At 36.2% G+C, this 17,352-nt stretch overlaps 1 protein-coding gene across 2 annotated transcripts in view; it reads left to right on the top strand.

The window, feature by feature from the left end:
* The window catches only part of ZFX (zinc finger protein X-linked), a 74,418-nt gene that overhangs the window by 14,510 nt on the left and 42,556 nt on the right, over positions 1–17,352 (top strand). For both annotated transcript variants that reach the window (XM_045290725.1, XM_045290724.1), the window contains exon 2: positions 15,209–15,297. In XM_045290725.1, the coding sequence (XP_045146660.1) occupies positions 15,237–15,297 (61 nt within the window). In that variant the 5' untranslated portion in view covers positions 15,209–15,236. The remainder of the gene's footprint in view (positions 1–15,208; positions 15,298–17,352) is intronic.

The following is a 17,352-nucleotide window of genomic DNA, read 5'->3' as shown; positions in this document are numbered from 1 at the left end:
CTTATAAAATCTATTTTGTGTGATATAAATATAACTATACATCTTTCTTGTTCACATTTGCCTGACACATTTTCTTAACTTTTCTGTGTAAAAGTTTATAGGTATTATTTCTCTTGTAAGCAGTATATTTTTTGAAAAATAACCAAGAGATTATAATTTAGCAGCTCATTGTACTCTATCACTTATAGAAAACCAGTTTAGATTTTTTTATTGCTATAATTACCTTTTATGTTTTCTATTTGCCATGAAATTTGCTTGCATCTCTTTACCTGCTTTCTGTTTTAGTAAGTTGCCATTATCCCCCCACTTTTAAAAAAATAAAGGTTTCTAAATTAATTTTTTTATTCATTTTCATTCAGTGATTACATTTAGGTTTAAACATGCTTACTTTGTTTGATGTAGTGAAAGATAATCAGTATTTCATTCTAAACTCATTTGTGGCCAAGAAGGAAGGAAAAAAAGAATTTGACATTCTCTAAAGCAGATAATAAACAGATGGGCAGGAAGGGAACAATGAGAAAAATATGATGCCTAAACATTACTTAAGATGATGAGAATGAAAGTAAAAGTTTAAAATGTTAGAGGAAACCATGGTAAATAAAAGTTAAAAAATAACGACATGAAAGGGCAATGCTAGAACACGGGAGTTCTGCCTTCTGGGGAGAATTAATGTGGAAAAAGCCTATTTAAAGATAAAAGACTAAAAAGTAGATGGAAATTTCATGGTATGTTGGCCTATACCTTGAATAAAGGCTATATAGAAAGGTTGAAAGTAAAAGGATGGAAAAAAAGATATATCATGCAAATATTAACCAAAAATGTCCTGCTGTAAATGTGCTGATATCAGGTAAAATAGACTTTACAATAATATGTCTAGCTAGAAGGATGTTTAATTACGAAGAGTCAATTCAAGGATATATAGAAATTCTAAGTATACATCTAGTAACATAGCTTCAAAACATTAAAATGTGTGAATATAAATTAAAAAAAAAACACATTAGTAAGGATAATGAAGATTTAAGCAAGTGTAAAAAACTTGATCTAATTGACATCAAAGAACATTGCATTGAATGCTTTGTACTCCCACCCCAGCCCAGCCCCAGCAAGTGAATTTAGAACCTTTAAAACAATAGATCGTATTATGAGCCATAAAACCAGGCTTAATAAATTTCAAATTGTAAAACAGTTAAGGACTATCTTCTCTGATCACAGTGAAATTTAGTGGTAAGAAACTCAAAAGAATCAGAAACCCCCAAATTTGTAGATGATAAACTATGTCCTTCTAAATGGGTCAATGATAAAATTAGAAATAGGAGTCAGAAGGTATTTTGTGAAGTGATAATGATTATAGCTTACCAAAATATGTGGGGTTTAGCTGAAGCGGTGTCTAGAGAGAAAACTTACAGCATTTAGTACATAAATTAGGAAAGACTGAATATCAATAATTTAAACATCCATCTCAATGTATTGGACAAAAGATTAAATTAAACCCAAAAAAAGTAGAAGGGAGGACATAAAGATTCAGAAATCAATAAAATAAATAATATGAAAAATCCATGATGCTGCAAACAAAAATAACAAAACTGATCTAGAAAAAAAAGAAATGGTACAAATTACCAATCTCAGTAGTTTAATGCCTTCAGACATTGAAGGCATAATAAGATATTATGAACAATGTTATGCCAATATGCTTGACAACTTGGATGAAACAGAGGTTCCTAAACAAAGATACCTTGCCAAAAGAGAACAAGAAGAAATTAAAAAAAAAGATTAGTTCCATATGTTTTAAAGAACTTGGATCCATAATTAGACCCTTTCCCGGAAAGAAAATTCCAGGCCTAAATCACTTCAGAGATGAATTCTTTCAAACATTTAAGGAAGAATTAACACCAATCTTATGCTAACTCTGCCAGAGTATAGAAAAAGATGGATTGTGTCTAAGTTTGTTTTATGAAGCTAGCATAACTAATACCTAGAATCTAAGAAGAACTTTACAAGGAAGAACTTTTGTGAATATAGCTGAAAAAAATTCTAACGAAATCTCATTATATGGAAAAAAGTAATACATCACAACCAAGTTAAGTTTATTCCAGGAACAAGCCCAGGTGGATTTAGCATCTGGAAAAGCATTATAATTTACTATGTTAGCAGAATAAAGATAAAAGTTATGACCATCTCAGGCCATACAGAAAAATAATATGATAAAATTTGGTAATGGTAATTCATGAATTTAAAAAGAATCAGGAATCTAGGAATAAAGTGAAATGTAAGAGAACTGATGACATACATAATGGCTCTATTTTGAGTTTTTCTCTGACAGGAGGAGGACATGCTCCTTACTACTTCCCTTCCAGTCAGTAGAGCAGTCGATAAGATACTGTGCCATCTATTCGATTCAGACAAAGGGCAATCCTATAGGACCAAGTCGAACTGGCCTGTAAAGGCTTCCTAGACTGTCTTTTTCCCCACAGGACAGCATGTGGGCTTCAGTTGCTGACCTTCGGGTTAGCAGCAGAACACTTTAACCATTGTGTCACAAGGGCTCCTTCGGTAAGAAATGAATGGAAAGGTTTGAGGGTTTAAAAGGAACATATAAATCTTACAAACATGATTATATATGTAGAAAATCTAAAGTAAGCTACAGGATGTTGGTTCCAACTCATGGTGACTCTTATGTACAAAAAAATGTAACACCCACCCGGTCCTGCACCATCCTCACAATTGTTCCTATGTTTGAGCCCATTGTTGGAACCACTATGTCAGTCCATCTCTTTAAAGGTCTTCTTCTTTTTCATTGACCCACTATCAAGCATGATGTCCTTTTCTAGGGACTGGTCACTTCTGTAACATAACCAAAATATGATGTCTATCCATCTTTGCTTCTAAGTTGCATCCTTGTTATACTTCTTCCAAGATAGATTTGTTCATTCTGGCAGTCTATGGTATAGTCCCGATTCTTTGCCAACACTGTTTAAAGACATGAATTCTTGTTCAGTCTTCTTTATTTCATTGTCCAGCTTTTGCATACATACAAAATGGTTGAAAATACCTTGGCTTAATTTAGGTCCACCTTAATCTTCGAAGTAACATCTTTGTTCTTTATCTTTTTTTCTGCTTTTGTTCTTTACCACTGACTGCTTCTGTGGGGATTGATTGTGGATCCACATAAAATTAAATCCTTTCATCTTTTGACAGCTTGTATCTTTTTACTGTTTATCATGTTGTTGCTTATTAGTCCAGTTGTGAAGATTTGGGTTTTCTTTACATTCAGGTGTAATCTACATTGAAGACTGTGTGTAGGCTTCATCAGTAAGTACTTCAAGTCTTCTTTCAGCAGACAAGGTTGTGTCATCTGCATAATGCAGTTTGTTAATGGGCTTTCATGCATTCTTAATGTAGTGAATTATTTGCTTAGCATAAACAGATAGGAAAAATATTGTGGGAAGGATGCAATCATGGTGCACACCTTTCTTTTTTGTTTTTAATGCATGGAGTTTTAGGATCCCCTTTCTTAGTTTGAAGCCACTCAACCTCTTATGTTTGAACGACTGTCTCTTGGTGTTTGTACAGGTTCTACATGAATACAATTCAATATGCAACATCCATTTTATTTCTTTCTATTAGCAAAATATAATTGGAAAATCAAACTTAAAAGCTAGTACATGTTGTAATGAGGTTGCAAAACATCTAGTATCTTGAAATAAAGTCAACAAAGCATGCATGAAATGAAAGAAGACATGTTAATATAGAGATATATAATAATCATGGATTGGAAGTATCAGTATTGTAAAGCTGTTAATTCTTCCTAAATTAATTTTTGTAAGTCAAAAAGTATCGGCACAAAATCATACAAACCTTTATTAGCAGAATGTGAAGTTATTGTTTCTTGAGCGATCTTCTATCTAGGTCTATACAATTTTCAAGGCAGTGTTTCCATCTCTCTACCCCTTCCCCAAAGAAATTTATGTTCTTCAATTTACACCACACCAGAGTGGCAGATTTGGAATCCTCGAAGAACTCCAATCATGTTCCTTTTAAATGTAACTTTGAATGTTTTGGGGGAAAAGGGAGCCTGAAGGGGCAAGATCAGGACTGTAGGGTATATGGGGGTAAAGTTGCTCAATGAAATTCTCATAAGATAGCCCTTGCTCCCTTCAAAGAATGATCCAGGTGCATTGTTATGATAGAAAAAAAATTCCTTGGCACAACTTTCCTAACCAATGCATTATCAGTTTTCTTAAAACTTCTTAATACGCTCCTGTGATTGTCCTGTGTCTGCAGATTATCCCTTTATAACTCCCCTGCTCCCCCAAAAGCCCAGTCACTATAACCTCCGGAGCTGACCTCTCTACCTTGAATCTAACTGGCCCAGCACATTTCAGAGGCCACTGTTTTGATTGGACCTTTTTTTTTTTTAATTAAAAGATCATTTTATTGGGAGCTCATATTATAATCCATACATCAATTGTATCAAGCATATTTATACATATGCTGCCATCATTATTTTCTAAACATTTACTTTCTATTTGAGCCCTTGATATCAGTTCCTCTTTTTTCCCTCCCTCCCACCCTTGTGACCCCTTAATATACCCTGTTTCCCCGAAAATAAGACAGTGTCTTACATTAATTTTTGCTCCCAAAGTTGCACTAGGTCTTATTTTCAGGGGATGTCTTATTTTTCTATGAAGAAGAATATGGTACACGTTTATTGTTTATTGTTTTATTAAAAGAGACCTCACACTTCCTGTCTGCTTTGGCCGCACTGCGGCCAGCAGTGGAACCCGCCGCTAAGGTCCAGAGTCCAGAGTTATGCTAGCTCCGGGGGGCCTTATTTTGGGGGAGGTTTTATTTTGGAGGGTGGGATGCCTTATATTTCAGCGAGAGGCAAAACTGTAAGTAGGTCTTATTTTTGGGTGATGTCTTACTTTTGGGGAAACAGGGTATTATTATTATCTTACACTGACTGCTTTTTCCTTTCCGCACGATTTCTGTTCTTCCCGGTGTGTGTGTGTGTGTGTGTGTGTGTGTATCATTGCAGTTGGTTTACCCATCTTTCCCTCTTCTCCCCATCTTCCCCATACCCTCCTGGTATCACTATTGCTTGTTTTTAAAGACACCTGAAAGAGACCTTGTCTTCAGCCATCCACTGATCACAGAGACATGTTAAAGCACATTTTGTTTGGGAGTAAACCCACAAATGTATGAACTGGGGATGGACACACACACACACACACACACACCGTAACAATATTTTTTGACTTGATTCTCATGTTCAACATCCAATTAAAACACCCACCAAGACTTTTTTTTAAAAAAATCAAAGTTTTATTAGCGTATAATTCATATACAATTCAATAGTTTAGTCATATTAAAGAGTGGTATAGTCATCACTACACTCAATTTTAAAACATTTTCGGCTCATTGTTAGTAACTCCCCATTTCCCCTCCTCTGCTGCACTCCCAATAAACCATTAATCCAGTTAATGTCAGTAGATTTATTTACCCTGGTTTTCATATATAGAAATAAACACACACGCACAGAACAACAACAAAGTAAAACAGAAAAACCTTGATAAAAGACCATGTTGAATTTTAACCTCACTGCAGCTTCAGTAATCCACTTTCCAATGTACTCTGCATGATAGCAAGGCTGAATGGGTGTAGAAGTATATGCATGGAGATTGGTATATATATTTGGCAGGAGATTTTTTACGTGTATTTGGCTTTGAAGAAAATTGAAGATGCATAGAAACAATTAGTCCAGGAGACTGATGAACTATGTGAACATGAGTCTTCACAACCATGAGTCCAGAAAAACTAGATGGTGTCCAGTTACCACTATCAACTACTCTGAAAGGGATATCATAGTAGAGGGGCCTGGATAGAGTGGGAGAAAAATGTGGAACAAACGTCAACATCAAAAAGAGATCAGCCTTTTTGTTTAGATAGATAACTTGTAGAACCCCCAAGACTATGCTGCTTAGTTACCCTTCAGGTTTGAAGCTAAACTCACCTGGTAGCTCAGTTTTCCGCCTAAAAGAGGTGTAACCCACACCTCAGAATAATCATGCATTTGAGATCATTTAGGTCTGAAGGTTTTCTCCCTGGGAGAAACTACATAAGTTACATCGTAAGGATTGCAGTCAGTGACATGAAACCAAATGTGTAAGGATTGTTAAATGGAAAGCCAGTCTGCTCTATAAAGCCTTCACCCAATTCACAATAAAAAAGTTATTAAAAAGGAAAAATGAGCTGATGCCAGGTGCAAATGTTTTGAGAATGATGAGGGCAATGAATGTACAATGTGCTTTACCCAATTGATGTATGTGTGGATTGTGATGAGTTGTTGAGCCCCTAATAAAATGATTGAAAAAAAAGTTATTAAAAAGTCATTTAAAAATGTTTCATGTAAAATGCACCCCACATTTTTAGTTAATATTGTGTCAAAATACCACCTTAATCTTTTCATTATCTCATATGTGTTATATGCTTCATCCTAATGCACCTTTAAGGGCAGAAAACATTAGAGGAAACACGTAAATAGGCTTTCTGTTCAAAATCTTAGCAAAAACTAATAAACTTTTAAAATTTCATGGTGAAATAGAGATTTATTCATTGAGCTGTTAGACTCATTCCACTGTGTTATACAATAGACTGTAACAGGCATGGATTGATAAATTTATTGAGTATATTACCCAGCCATTGTCATTGAGTTAATTCTGACTCATACTGACCTTAAAGGACAGAGTTTAACTGTGTCCTAGTGTTTCCAGGACTTTAAATCTTAATGGTCGCAAACGGCCTCATTTTTCTCTTTTGGAGTGGCTAGTGGGTCTGAACCCCCGGCCTTCTGGTTAACAGTCAAATACTTAACCCACTGTGGAAGTCAATATTTCATTAAAGAGGCTTTATTTCTTTTCATATCTGAAAACAAATTAGTGAATGCATTTTTGAACACCCAACTACAATCTTAAAAGTAACTTTTAAAACAGTTTAGTGCTTAGTATTGGTAATGTAATTTAATTGAGACTATATTTTGGCAACCTTTAATCTGAGTATAAATAGGGGCTTTTGAAAAGTAAAGTTTTAAGATGACTTGTCATATTAGGGCTAACTTTTAATAAGATTGTGAAATTTTGAACTCTTAGACTTTAAATAAGCAAAACCTTGACATTGCAGATAGGTTCAAAATGGCTTTAGGAAAAAACTATAACAAAAACTTGGCATTGAAATTTTTGAGCAAAGTACAAAGGTTCCAAGTTAGACAAGCCAAAGGAAAACAAGGCTCTGACATTTTATAACGTTCAGACACTTTCTCTTCCCCTTCTGAGCAGGGTTGTTTGAAAATAATTGAAGTTTGAATTAAAGCTGTTAGATTAATGTTACTAATTATTCATATCTTTTCTTATTTTTTGTGTATAGTTGATCTTTCAAGTATGGATAGAGTTATAACCTTTCACTGTTAGTGATTTAAATATATATATATCTTTGTGTTTTGGGTTTTCTTTTTCTTTCTTTTTTTTGCTTGTTTATTTGTTTTTACATATTTTCATGCTTTTTTTATTTGATACATAAACATTGATAATGACATCAAATTCAGCATAACATTGCTTCCATCTTAAATCATATTGAGCAAAAGAAATCCAAAGCAGCAAGAAAATCTGGGTGAAAAAAAAAATCTGGGTGGTGTAGTCTCAGTATAGAGTACAATGAATTCCTGATTGAAGAAAGTAAACGAGGATCAGTTAATGGCAAAATCCAAGAAAGGTTATTGAATTTGTGGCCCCATTCAGAAAGTAGGAAGGGTCGACTAAATTAAGAATTCTGCAAGATTCCCCAATGAGAGAAGCCAGGAGGTTCTTGGGGAGTGAGCAAGTTATGGGCACAGCCAAATAATTAAAGCTATGGAAAGCCATGCTGTTAATCTAGGAGTATAGATGTCTCTAGGAGTCCCTGAGTGGCACAAATGGTTAAGCACTGCTAACCAAAAAGGTTGGTTGCTTGAATTTGCCCATAGGTGCCTCAGAAGAAAGGCCTGGTAATCTTATTTCTGAAAGTTCGTAACTGTTCAAAAAACTCCAGAAATGTATGGGGTCTCAGTGACAACAGGTTTATAGGTCTTGTGCTGTGATAATGCCAAAAATTCATCTATCTGAATTGCAAATTTGGACATAGGATACGCCAGTGTGGGGGTGGCTTGGAGCTGTCTTGAAGGATAAGGGAGGGACACCAGCACCTGGAAGACTAGATACTAGTCCACCATTAAAGGAAGCCTATTTGTTACCGGGTTACTTTCTCCTCTATGGACTCAGTCTAAACAAGGCTCCTGTGGTTAGAATTTATATTCCCTGCTACAGAATCTCCCAAACTGATTCTCACTGGATCGAAGAAGTAAATCCTAGCTATCAGACTGTAACTATTGGCTAGACCCTTGTCTACAGATAGGAACAGATAAACTAGAAGATTACTGCTTTTGCGGAAAGCCAGACGTTTGAAATAATCAAACACCAGAGGAAACAGTTTTATCTAATTCACAAAAGAAACAAAATCTTCAAAAATAATTGACAATATATAAAGCCATCTCCTTTCCAAAAAGAAAAAAGAATTTTCTGTGAAAAAGAAACTAATGTCATTTTGGCATTAAATTATCTTCTAAATAGAAATTCAGTAGATGGGGTGAAGGTCAAATTAGTGAGCATGTTAAAAAAAAGTCGGGCATTCTCTGGGGATGTAGTAGACAATGACAAGTATGGGTGAAAAAATTAGAGTGATATGAAAGCTATATGTTATAAAATCCTGTAATAGAAGATCTAATAAGAATGGATAAAATGGAAGAACATAAAGAAAAAACAATACTACTTTCCTGAATTTGAGAAAGGCCCAAGACTTTGTACTGAGAGGGCCCACTGGGCCAGGTGGTGAGATGATGAGTGCCTGTTGGAGTGGTGTTGGTAGTTAAGTGCTGTCACGTTACCACAGACTCACTGAAACCCTATGTACAAGAATGAAATGTAGTGCTAAATAAATAAAAAGGAAGCAGTGAACTAGAACCATATTTCACACAGAGGGAATACTACTCCTTGGGGGGCATTAGAACAATTCAGGGGGCTGCAAAAGCAGATACCTACATTTTTATCCTGGATTATGAGCTGTAATAGAAATGTTTTTAATGGCTGGGAAGGCGCTGAATTTTTTTTTTTTTTTTTTTTTCTGAAAAGGGAGCGGTAGGCCAAAAAAGTTTGGGAACCTCTGAACTAGAGTGACTGACTTTGACCCAAACTTAATTTCATTGAAGGGCATATGTGGAAAGAGATGTGAAATATGACTTCAGCTTTGAAAGCTAGATATCTGGAGAGAGGGTAGCCAGAATAACACTGGGTGTGGGGGGCGGAGGGAGTAGGGCGGGGGGGAATGGGAAAGATGGAGCTTAAGAGAAAAGGTAATCTGGTTTAAACATAAAGTTTCCCCAGCTACAATTTCTCCCTAAGAAAACTTCGGTTATAGAAAGATTTACTTCTGTTTGTCTTTCCTGCGGGTTGAACATTTCCATCCCTCTATGTACTCTGCTAATGAAATGGTACTCTGAGTGTAGTGACTAGGGCCAAGTCATAAAACTAAAAGGCTTTATTGTCGAGTATTTAGGAGACCAAAAACAGAAAGATAACTTTTGTATCCATAGTAAGGGCAAAAAACAAGGCTGAATTTCTGAGCGGGGGGCTTCAAAAAATTCATGGAAGAATGAAAAGATAATGGAGTTCTTTTCAACAGCTTTGTGAAGCCCCCTGGTCCAAGCAACCTGTTGCTGAAACTTGTTAAAGAGGGGACCATGAAGGTTTCTAGGCATCAAGGAGATGTAAAAAGAAATAAATTCATTACCACTGATATAGAACGCTATTTTTGTTGATTACTTTTAAAGGGTAGAAGAAAGTTTTGTGAATTTCCCGAGTTTCTCCCAACCCTTTATTTTCAGGATCATCATGCTTACAACTGGAAAGGGAATATGTGGGGTCCCAGAAGTGTGCCTAGTATATTTGTTTACCCCAAAATTTAGACTTCTATTTCCCTGAACCTAAGATGGGTCTTGGGTTTGATTCCTGATGGAAAGACCCATCAACAAAGTCAGTGAAAACATCAGAGTGGGTTTCTATGTTACTGTTCTATCCTAACTCTACTGCCATCCCGAGACCTTTTTCTGAGCCACATACCTTCTAGGAACCCAGTGCCATTCTGATTGTTAGAGAGAATTAGCTTTTCTAATCCCAGAGAGATTAATAGAATGAGGTGTCCTCATCTCTACTTTGGGAGCAGAAATGAAAACTTTTTTTAAAACCTATTTTAAAATGACAAAGGGGGGGTGGGAAATAACTAGTCAAAATAATTAATTACTTGTTAAACATTTATTGCTCACCTAAGTCAAAATAAGGCAAATAGGTACCCTCCATGTAGTATACAATGTCTGATAGGGAAAAACTGTGGTATAAAATAGTAGCCATTATAAACAAAAGAGTCTGTCTGGAGCATCCTGAATGGGGGACCTGTTGAAGTTACAGAGCAGGGGCACACCCTGCTCCACGCAGTGTGTGAGGAGGATGGATCAGTTGCCATTGCAACCAGGTTTCTGTACTTGGCACCAGTTCTTCCTTGTATAAGGCTTCATAGCCATTTGTTGCGAGAGTGGCAGTAAGGAGTAAGGCCAGTTGAGAGGCTGTTTTCTGCACCCCAGCCTTAATCAACTATGGAGAAGGACTTGACAAAACCTGGCAAGAGAAAAAGGAAAGGCCAGAGGAATAATCAAGTCAGGAGAAAGTGGTGGAAATGTGAGGCCCTATCCTGGTCAATTTGGGAGTCATCTTCATACACATAGTCATTGAAACACAGAATAGGACAGGAAGGAGAAGAAGCCCTGTACATCATCTTGGACAAGGCTATAGAGTTAGGGACCAGACAAGCCAGCTAGGAGAGTGAAAAGAGAACCAGGGTTTTACTTAAAGGAAAGAATTTCTAAATGGAAAAGATTGGGTTACTTGTCCAACAAGAAAAGCCAAGGAAAGTAAAATTACTGTTTTGTAGGTTGAACTTTTCATTAGAGGTGATGGAGTTGGATTTGTGTAGGGAAATTGGAGTGACCCTTAAATCCCACAACAAATCACATGCATTGCTTTTAGTAGACTTTCATTATGCTTAGAGGATTAATGTATATTTTTCATTTTATTAATTGTTCTTTTAAAGGGGGAAAAGAATTCTATAACCTAGAGGGGACTGTGGGTAAGGAGAGGGCATCTTCCTCTGTGCATGTACACTTTCCATGTTTTCAAGATTGACAAAACATTTTTTTGTTTATTAATATAGCTGCTGTCATACTCTCTAATTTGAGGCAGCTTAAAAAATACGTGATGCATTTTTTTCTTTATTTTAAAAAAAATCATTTTATTTGGGCTCATACAATTCATCACAATACATATATCAATTGTGTAAAGCACACTTATACATTTGTTGCCCTCATCATTCTCAAAATTACGTGATACATTTTTTAAAAAAATACTTTTATTGGGGGCTCTTACATCACAATCCATACATTCCTCCAATGTGTCAAGCACATTTGCAACTATGCCGCCATCATCATTTTCAAAGCATTCTCTTCCCACTTGAGTCCCTGATATCAGCTCCCCATTTCTTCCCCTTCTTCCCCCTGCCTGCCCTCCCTCACAAACCCTTGATAATTATAGATTACTTTTTCCATATCTTACATTGCATGATGTCTTTTTTGAAGTATGAGGGGACTTCAAAATTCTTGGGAAAATGTAATCAAAGGATAGTGGAAGTTTTCCAGGAGCTTTTTGAAGCCCCATTGTATATAGTTTAGAATCTGAACGGAAGACATACATAAATACTGCCAACAAGCGGTAAGAGAAGAGTAAAATGCTGTAGAAATGCAAAAGAAGGAGAGATTATTTCCAGCGTTTTCCCATGGTGTAGGGAAGGGGATTGGGGGGCATAAATTAGAGAGTATAGGAGGAAAGTATTTCAGGTAGATGGACCCCTGAGCCAGATGTAGAGTCGGGGTCTTAAAGGGGCATCCGGGTGTCTCTCTTTGACTGATGTGTGTACACATGTATGTGTGGTGGTGGAGGAATTGCTTAAAGGAAAGTTAAGAGAAATAATTATGGCAAGGTTATTTGGGGCCAGATCTTGAAAGATTGTAGACTCAGGAGTTTCAACTTCATTCAAAAGGCAACAGGGAGTCATTAAACATTTTTGAACCGAAGAATGACATTCTCTAAATTATCATTTAGAAAAATTACTTATTTCTATTATTTGTAATTTTAATAAGCATGCTGTACTTATATCATCAGCAAAATATGATGAAGATAAAAGATTCTTCTAACAGCCCCATTTAAGTTGGATTAGAAAGTGAGAAAAGTAGTGATAGGGAAACCAATTAGAAGATTTATGCGATACTTGCAACATGAGTAAACTACAGTCCCTGATGTCTGCTCTTTTGAAATGGTCTTTAAGTAGTCTGCCTGTTATTAAAATTTTTTTCTTCTTTCTTCCTTTAAAAAAAATTTTTTTTTTTTACATTTTCTGCTAAAGTAGAAAGAGTTAAGGTCATGGGGATGTCTTTACAAGAAACAAGCAGGAATATAGCTGGAGCTCAGGAAAGTCTAAAGCTAACATGTTATTGATAAGTTTGTCCTTCCTTCCCCCTCTATCGGGTTCCTTTTATTCTTTATTTGTAAACTTTCTTCTTGTCTAAGCCAAAGTTGGAAAATGGTCAATCTCAGCTCGTATATTTAGATATTACCATGTCAGGCAACCATGGAAGAGAGGCAAACTTTGATCGAGATAGAAAGAAAGATCACTAGAGAAAGGGAGAGTGTGAGAGAGGCTCTTAAAAAAATTCCTGTAGATAATATTCTATGACATTTGTTATACTTTTCACAATGTGTCAGCATTATAGTATTTATTTTATGAGCCAAGCTGCCTTTTGGCTTATGGGTGACCACCAGGAATAGTTTGAGTTTCAAGTTGTTGGTTTGTTTGTTTTTTTGAGTTCCAAGTTTAAAGTGTATCCCAGGACACTAGTCTCAGGGGTTCCTGTAATCTCTTAACAGTCCAGTAAGTGTGTCTCTTTTTAGGAATTTTAGTTTTGTTCCACAATTTTCTCCCACTCTATTCAGGACCTTCTCAGTGATCCCCACCAGAGCAGTTGGTAGTGGTAGCCGGCTACCATCTAGTTCTTCTGTTGTGGTGGTTGCTGTAGACTATTATAGCTTAGTTGCTTCTTTGAGCCTTCGGTTTCCTTTTTTGCTCCAGGAACATATGCTTGCAAGCTCTTAAGACCCCAGGCACTACTCACCAAGCTAGGATATAGAACATTATCTTTATGAACCATGTTATGTAATTGACCATGTTTACCTGCTTCCTCCCTCCCTGAGACTGACTTACTGTGATTTGATTGAAAGTTTACAGGGCATATTGATTTCCCATGTAACAAATCATATACATTTTGATTTGTGAAGAGACAGATGGACTCTGGCTTATAATTTAAGTTTCTCAGGGATAGGACTTTGATTTTATTGTTCTCTCAGATGACCTTTTACTATTTTATGGCGTGTGCCAATCAACTGTGGCCAAGAGAACGTAAATACAGTGTGGGAGTTTATTCCTCTAGATAAGATAATCGGCTAAGAGAGGTCATCATAAGTTAGGCAGAAATCCCAAGAGTGTTTACTATAGCTATGCACTTTGGATTTGTATCATTACTTAATTTATTGGCTGGAACCGAGCAGATTATGTTAAATTTAGAGAACATAAAAGCCATACAGAAATTTTACCTAGTAAACTACTGTGTTTAAGTTGAAACTTAACAAAACTGGGTACCTTTATGGGGTACAGGACTTATGGGCTGGAGGAGATAGGTTAGGTGTGCTGTATAGCATACTGGATATCTTCTGTATCTTGTCAGGGTAGCGGTAATATAGGTTTATGTATACAGTATATCAAAATTCATCAAGATGTGTTCACTTTACTATATGTAGCAATACTTAAATATAAAACAGTCAACATTTACTTGTTTGGTTGATCTGCCTTGCTTTCTTATGTTGTTCGCTGCCATAAAAATCTGGTCCTCAACTCATGTAAACTACATACAACGGAACTGTGCCACCCTCATGATTGGTTGTGGATGGGTCCATTTTGATCTGCAGGGTGTTGCTCACTGGCTAATTTTGGAAATAGATTGCCAAGCTTTTCTTTCTAGTATATTTTAGACTGGAAGATTCACTAACACTTGCTCACCATCATAACAATAATAGTACCCAAGCCTCCAGTGATAAATGTGTGGTGGCCACTCATGAGGCACATTGACTGAAAACCAAACGTGGATCTCAAGCATCTTGTTTATTATATGCTGTAGAACTGACTAACTCAGTCACCTTATTAGGACAAAATAGAACTACCCCCTAGGGTTCCTAAGGTTATATTTTTTATGTACAAAGGAGCAGTAGGGGCTCAATGGTGAAGTGCTCTAGTGCTAACTGAAAAGGTCAGTGGCTCAGACTCACTAGTTTTTCTGTGGGAAAAGAATGTGTCAGTCTCCTTATGTAAAGAAAGATTTACAGCCTGGGAGAAACCCTATGGGTCATTTCTACTTTATTCTAAAGGGTAATAACGGGGGGTCAAAATTAGACTTTGTGGCAGTGGGCTTGTAATTTTTTGTGTATTGATCACCAAGTCTTTTCTCCTGTAGAACTGCTGGTGTCTTCAAACGGCTGACCTTTCTGTTCAGCCAACAAGTTCTGTCAACGATGTTATATAAATAATGTTATATGAAAACAAAAAACCTCACTGCCATTGAGTTGATTTCAACTCATAGCACTCCTGTAGGACAGGGTATAATTGCCCTTGTGGGTTCTCAGGACTTAATTCCTTATAGGAGTAGAAAGCCTCATCTTTCTCTTGCAGAGCCGCTGGTGGTTTCAAACCGCTGACCTTATGGTTAGCAGCCCAGTGCATAACCACTACTCCAGTAGGGCTCTATCCAGTGTTAAATATACCTGTGTATCATTGTAAATCAATTTCCCTTTTAATTTAGGCAGATACACTTAAATTTGCGTCTGTCTCAATTTGAGAGTTTCAGAGATAAAAACATAATGACATGTGTAATGCATAATATAAAAATTAATTTTTCCCCCCTCTGATTTAGGAGCTGTGACTGATGAGAATTAAAGGCCATGGATAGAGATGGACTTGAATTGCAACCACAAGGGCCAAACTCATTTTTTGATACAACAGGTAAAAATAACTACTTGGGGGTGTTCTACTTCCTAACTACCTAATCAGAGTTGGTTATCAAGAGGATGAATTAATTGGTGGACTCTCACATTTATATTCACACTTAAGTGTCTTGTTATCCCTGTGATAGACTCTACAAACGTTAAAGAGTATATTATAATTCTCCTTTTCAAAATTTGAGTCCCTCAGAACTAGCTCTCATGTTCTGTCAGTAAAAGCAGCAGTATCACTTTGCCCACCTCTACCACTAAGTCCGATTAGTTTTCACTTTGAAAATGTTCCTTGTTTATATCTGTGCCTTTTCATTCTACTTCCCACTCTCATCTCAATCTAAGTCTGTGATAACCTTTAAATTCTTTTCCTTGTCTTTAGTCTCTTTCTTCATATAGTCTACCAGTCAGAGTGCTCACCATAAAATAACCTGAATCATGTCATTTTTCTGTTCTCTTTTACCCAGTAGATAAAGTGTAACCCAAGCTCTCCCACATTCTGACCCTTCTTGCATTCACAGCCCTGTCTCTCAGAAGTTCCCAAAAGGAACCTTCTTCAAGCAGATGGAAATGTAACACTACCCAAACTGCACATAGAAAATTAATTCTTAAAGCTTTAAAAATAGGAATAAATATATTCACAATTTCAACTTGCTCATCCTTTCAATTACATTTCACTGTAAACCCTAGGTTTTATAGTGCATAATGGCTTTCTATTAGCTTGCTAGCTGCCTTGATAAATAAAATGTTAATTATTTTTGCATTGGATTTTAGATGATCAACTTGCAGTATATTAAATTGTAATTAAACTTATCAATAAACAAAAATTCTACTTTTGGTTTTCAAATTTCTTTACTCTCAAAAACCTTTGTGTGTGTGTGTTTAACACTTTGGGATAGTGTTTTAGACTCATTTGGTAATAATAAGTATACATAGAGTATAACATATGCTCTAAAGAGAGACTTTAAGGTCTTTGGAGAAAAACATACTATATTTATTAACTTAATCTTGCTGCAAGCAAGCAAGCAAACGGGTCATAGACAGTTAGATTGAAAGGGCTATTTGAGTTTTAGCCCTAAATGTTAAGACTTAGGGTATTTGTTTATCTTTGAGCATGTCACTAAATCTGCCAGTGCCTCTATTTTTATATGTCCTAGTGATAATGAAACCTTTCATTATAGCTTTTCAGAACACTTCTCATACATTCCCATTTGATCATCACAACAGTCCTGTGAGGTGTGCGTGGTGTATACCACTATCCTCATTTTACAGATAAGGAAACCGAAACTCAGTGGTAAATGACTTGTCAAGGTGACAAAACTGTTAAGGATCTACAAACCTTGCTCTCTGATTTGGACCTTTAGCCAATGCTCTTGCCACTAAATGCTTTCATATTCATGCCTGAAAAATGGAGATTCCATGGATCAGTGATGTGATGCTAACGTATTGCAAATATTGAAAACAAATGAGTAGAACATTTTTAAGTTTTATAGAAATATCAGGGAACAATATTTTATTCTTTCTAACTGTAATTAAAATAGGGATTAACTGACTGTAAACATAATTTTTAATAATACTTGGCCCCTGGTGACCAGTTTTGTTTGCTGATGAAGCTATATAGTCAAGTCATCTGAGGGCCTGGCCAGTGACACAGTCAGAATTAGACACCTGCCTGGACTTAGTCCTAATCAGAAGCACTGACTGACTGATTGACTAGCTTTTTAGGTAAGCCTTTTTATAAAATTCTGTTGGTGTTTCTCTGGACCTGGAGTTAAGGTACTAAATTTATTTTATATTTTTGGTAAGGTTAGTTCTATTCCTATTTGTGGCATTCATTCCGAATAATGCTTACTGAGCACTATATGCTGTGACTTTGTGACTTTGGTTAAATGGTTTCATTTCCCTGGGCTTGAATTGGTTCAACCTCTACTTTAAATCCTTAACTACAGAATGGACGATAATTAGAGTTTCTTGTATTTTGAGGATGTGCCTTGGGTTAAGTCCCATGTTCTGAGGATAATTTCTAAATTTACATGGTCATAGACAAAAGATATTGGTGGGATAT

This window comes from Echinops telfairi, unplaced genomic scaffold (genome assembly GCF_000313985.2).
Source record: "Echinops telfairi isolate 266 unplaced genomic scaffold, ASM31398v2 ScPeMD7_53;HRSCAF=182, whole genome shotgun sequence".
NCBI classification, from domain to species: domain Eukaryota; kingdom Metazoa; phylum Chordata; class Mammalia; order Afrosoricida; family Tenrecidae; genus Echinops; species Echinops telfairi.
Note: the sequence above shows the minus strand (reverse complement) of the source record. Positions and strands in the feature narration are given on the sequence as shown.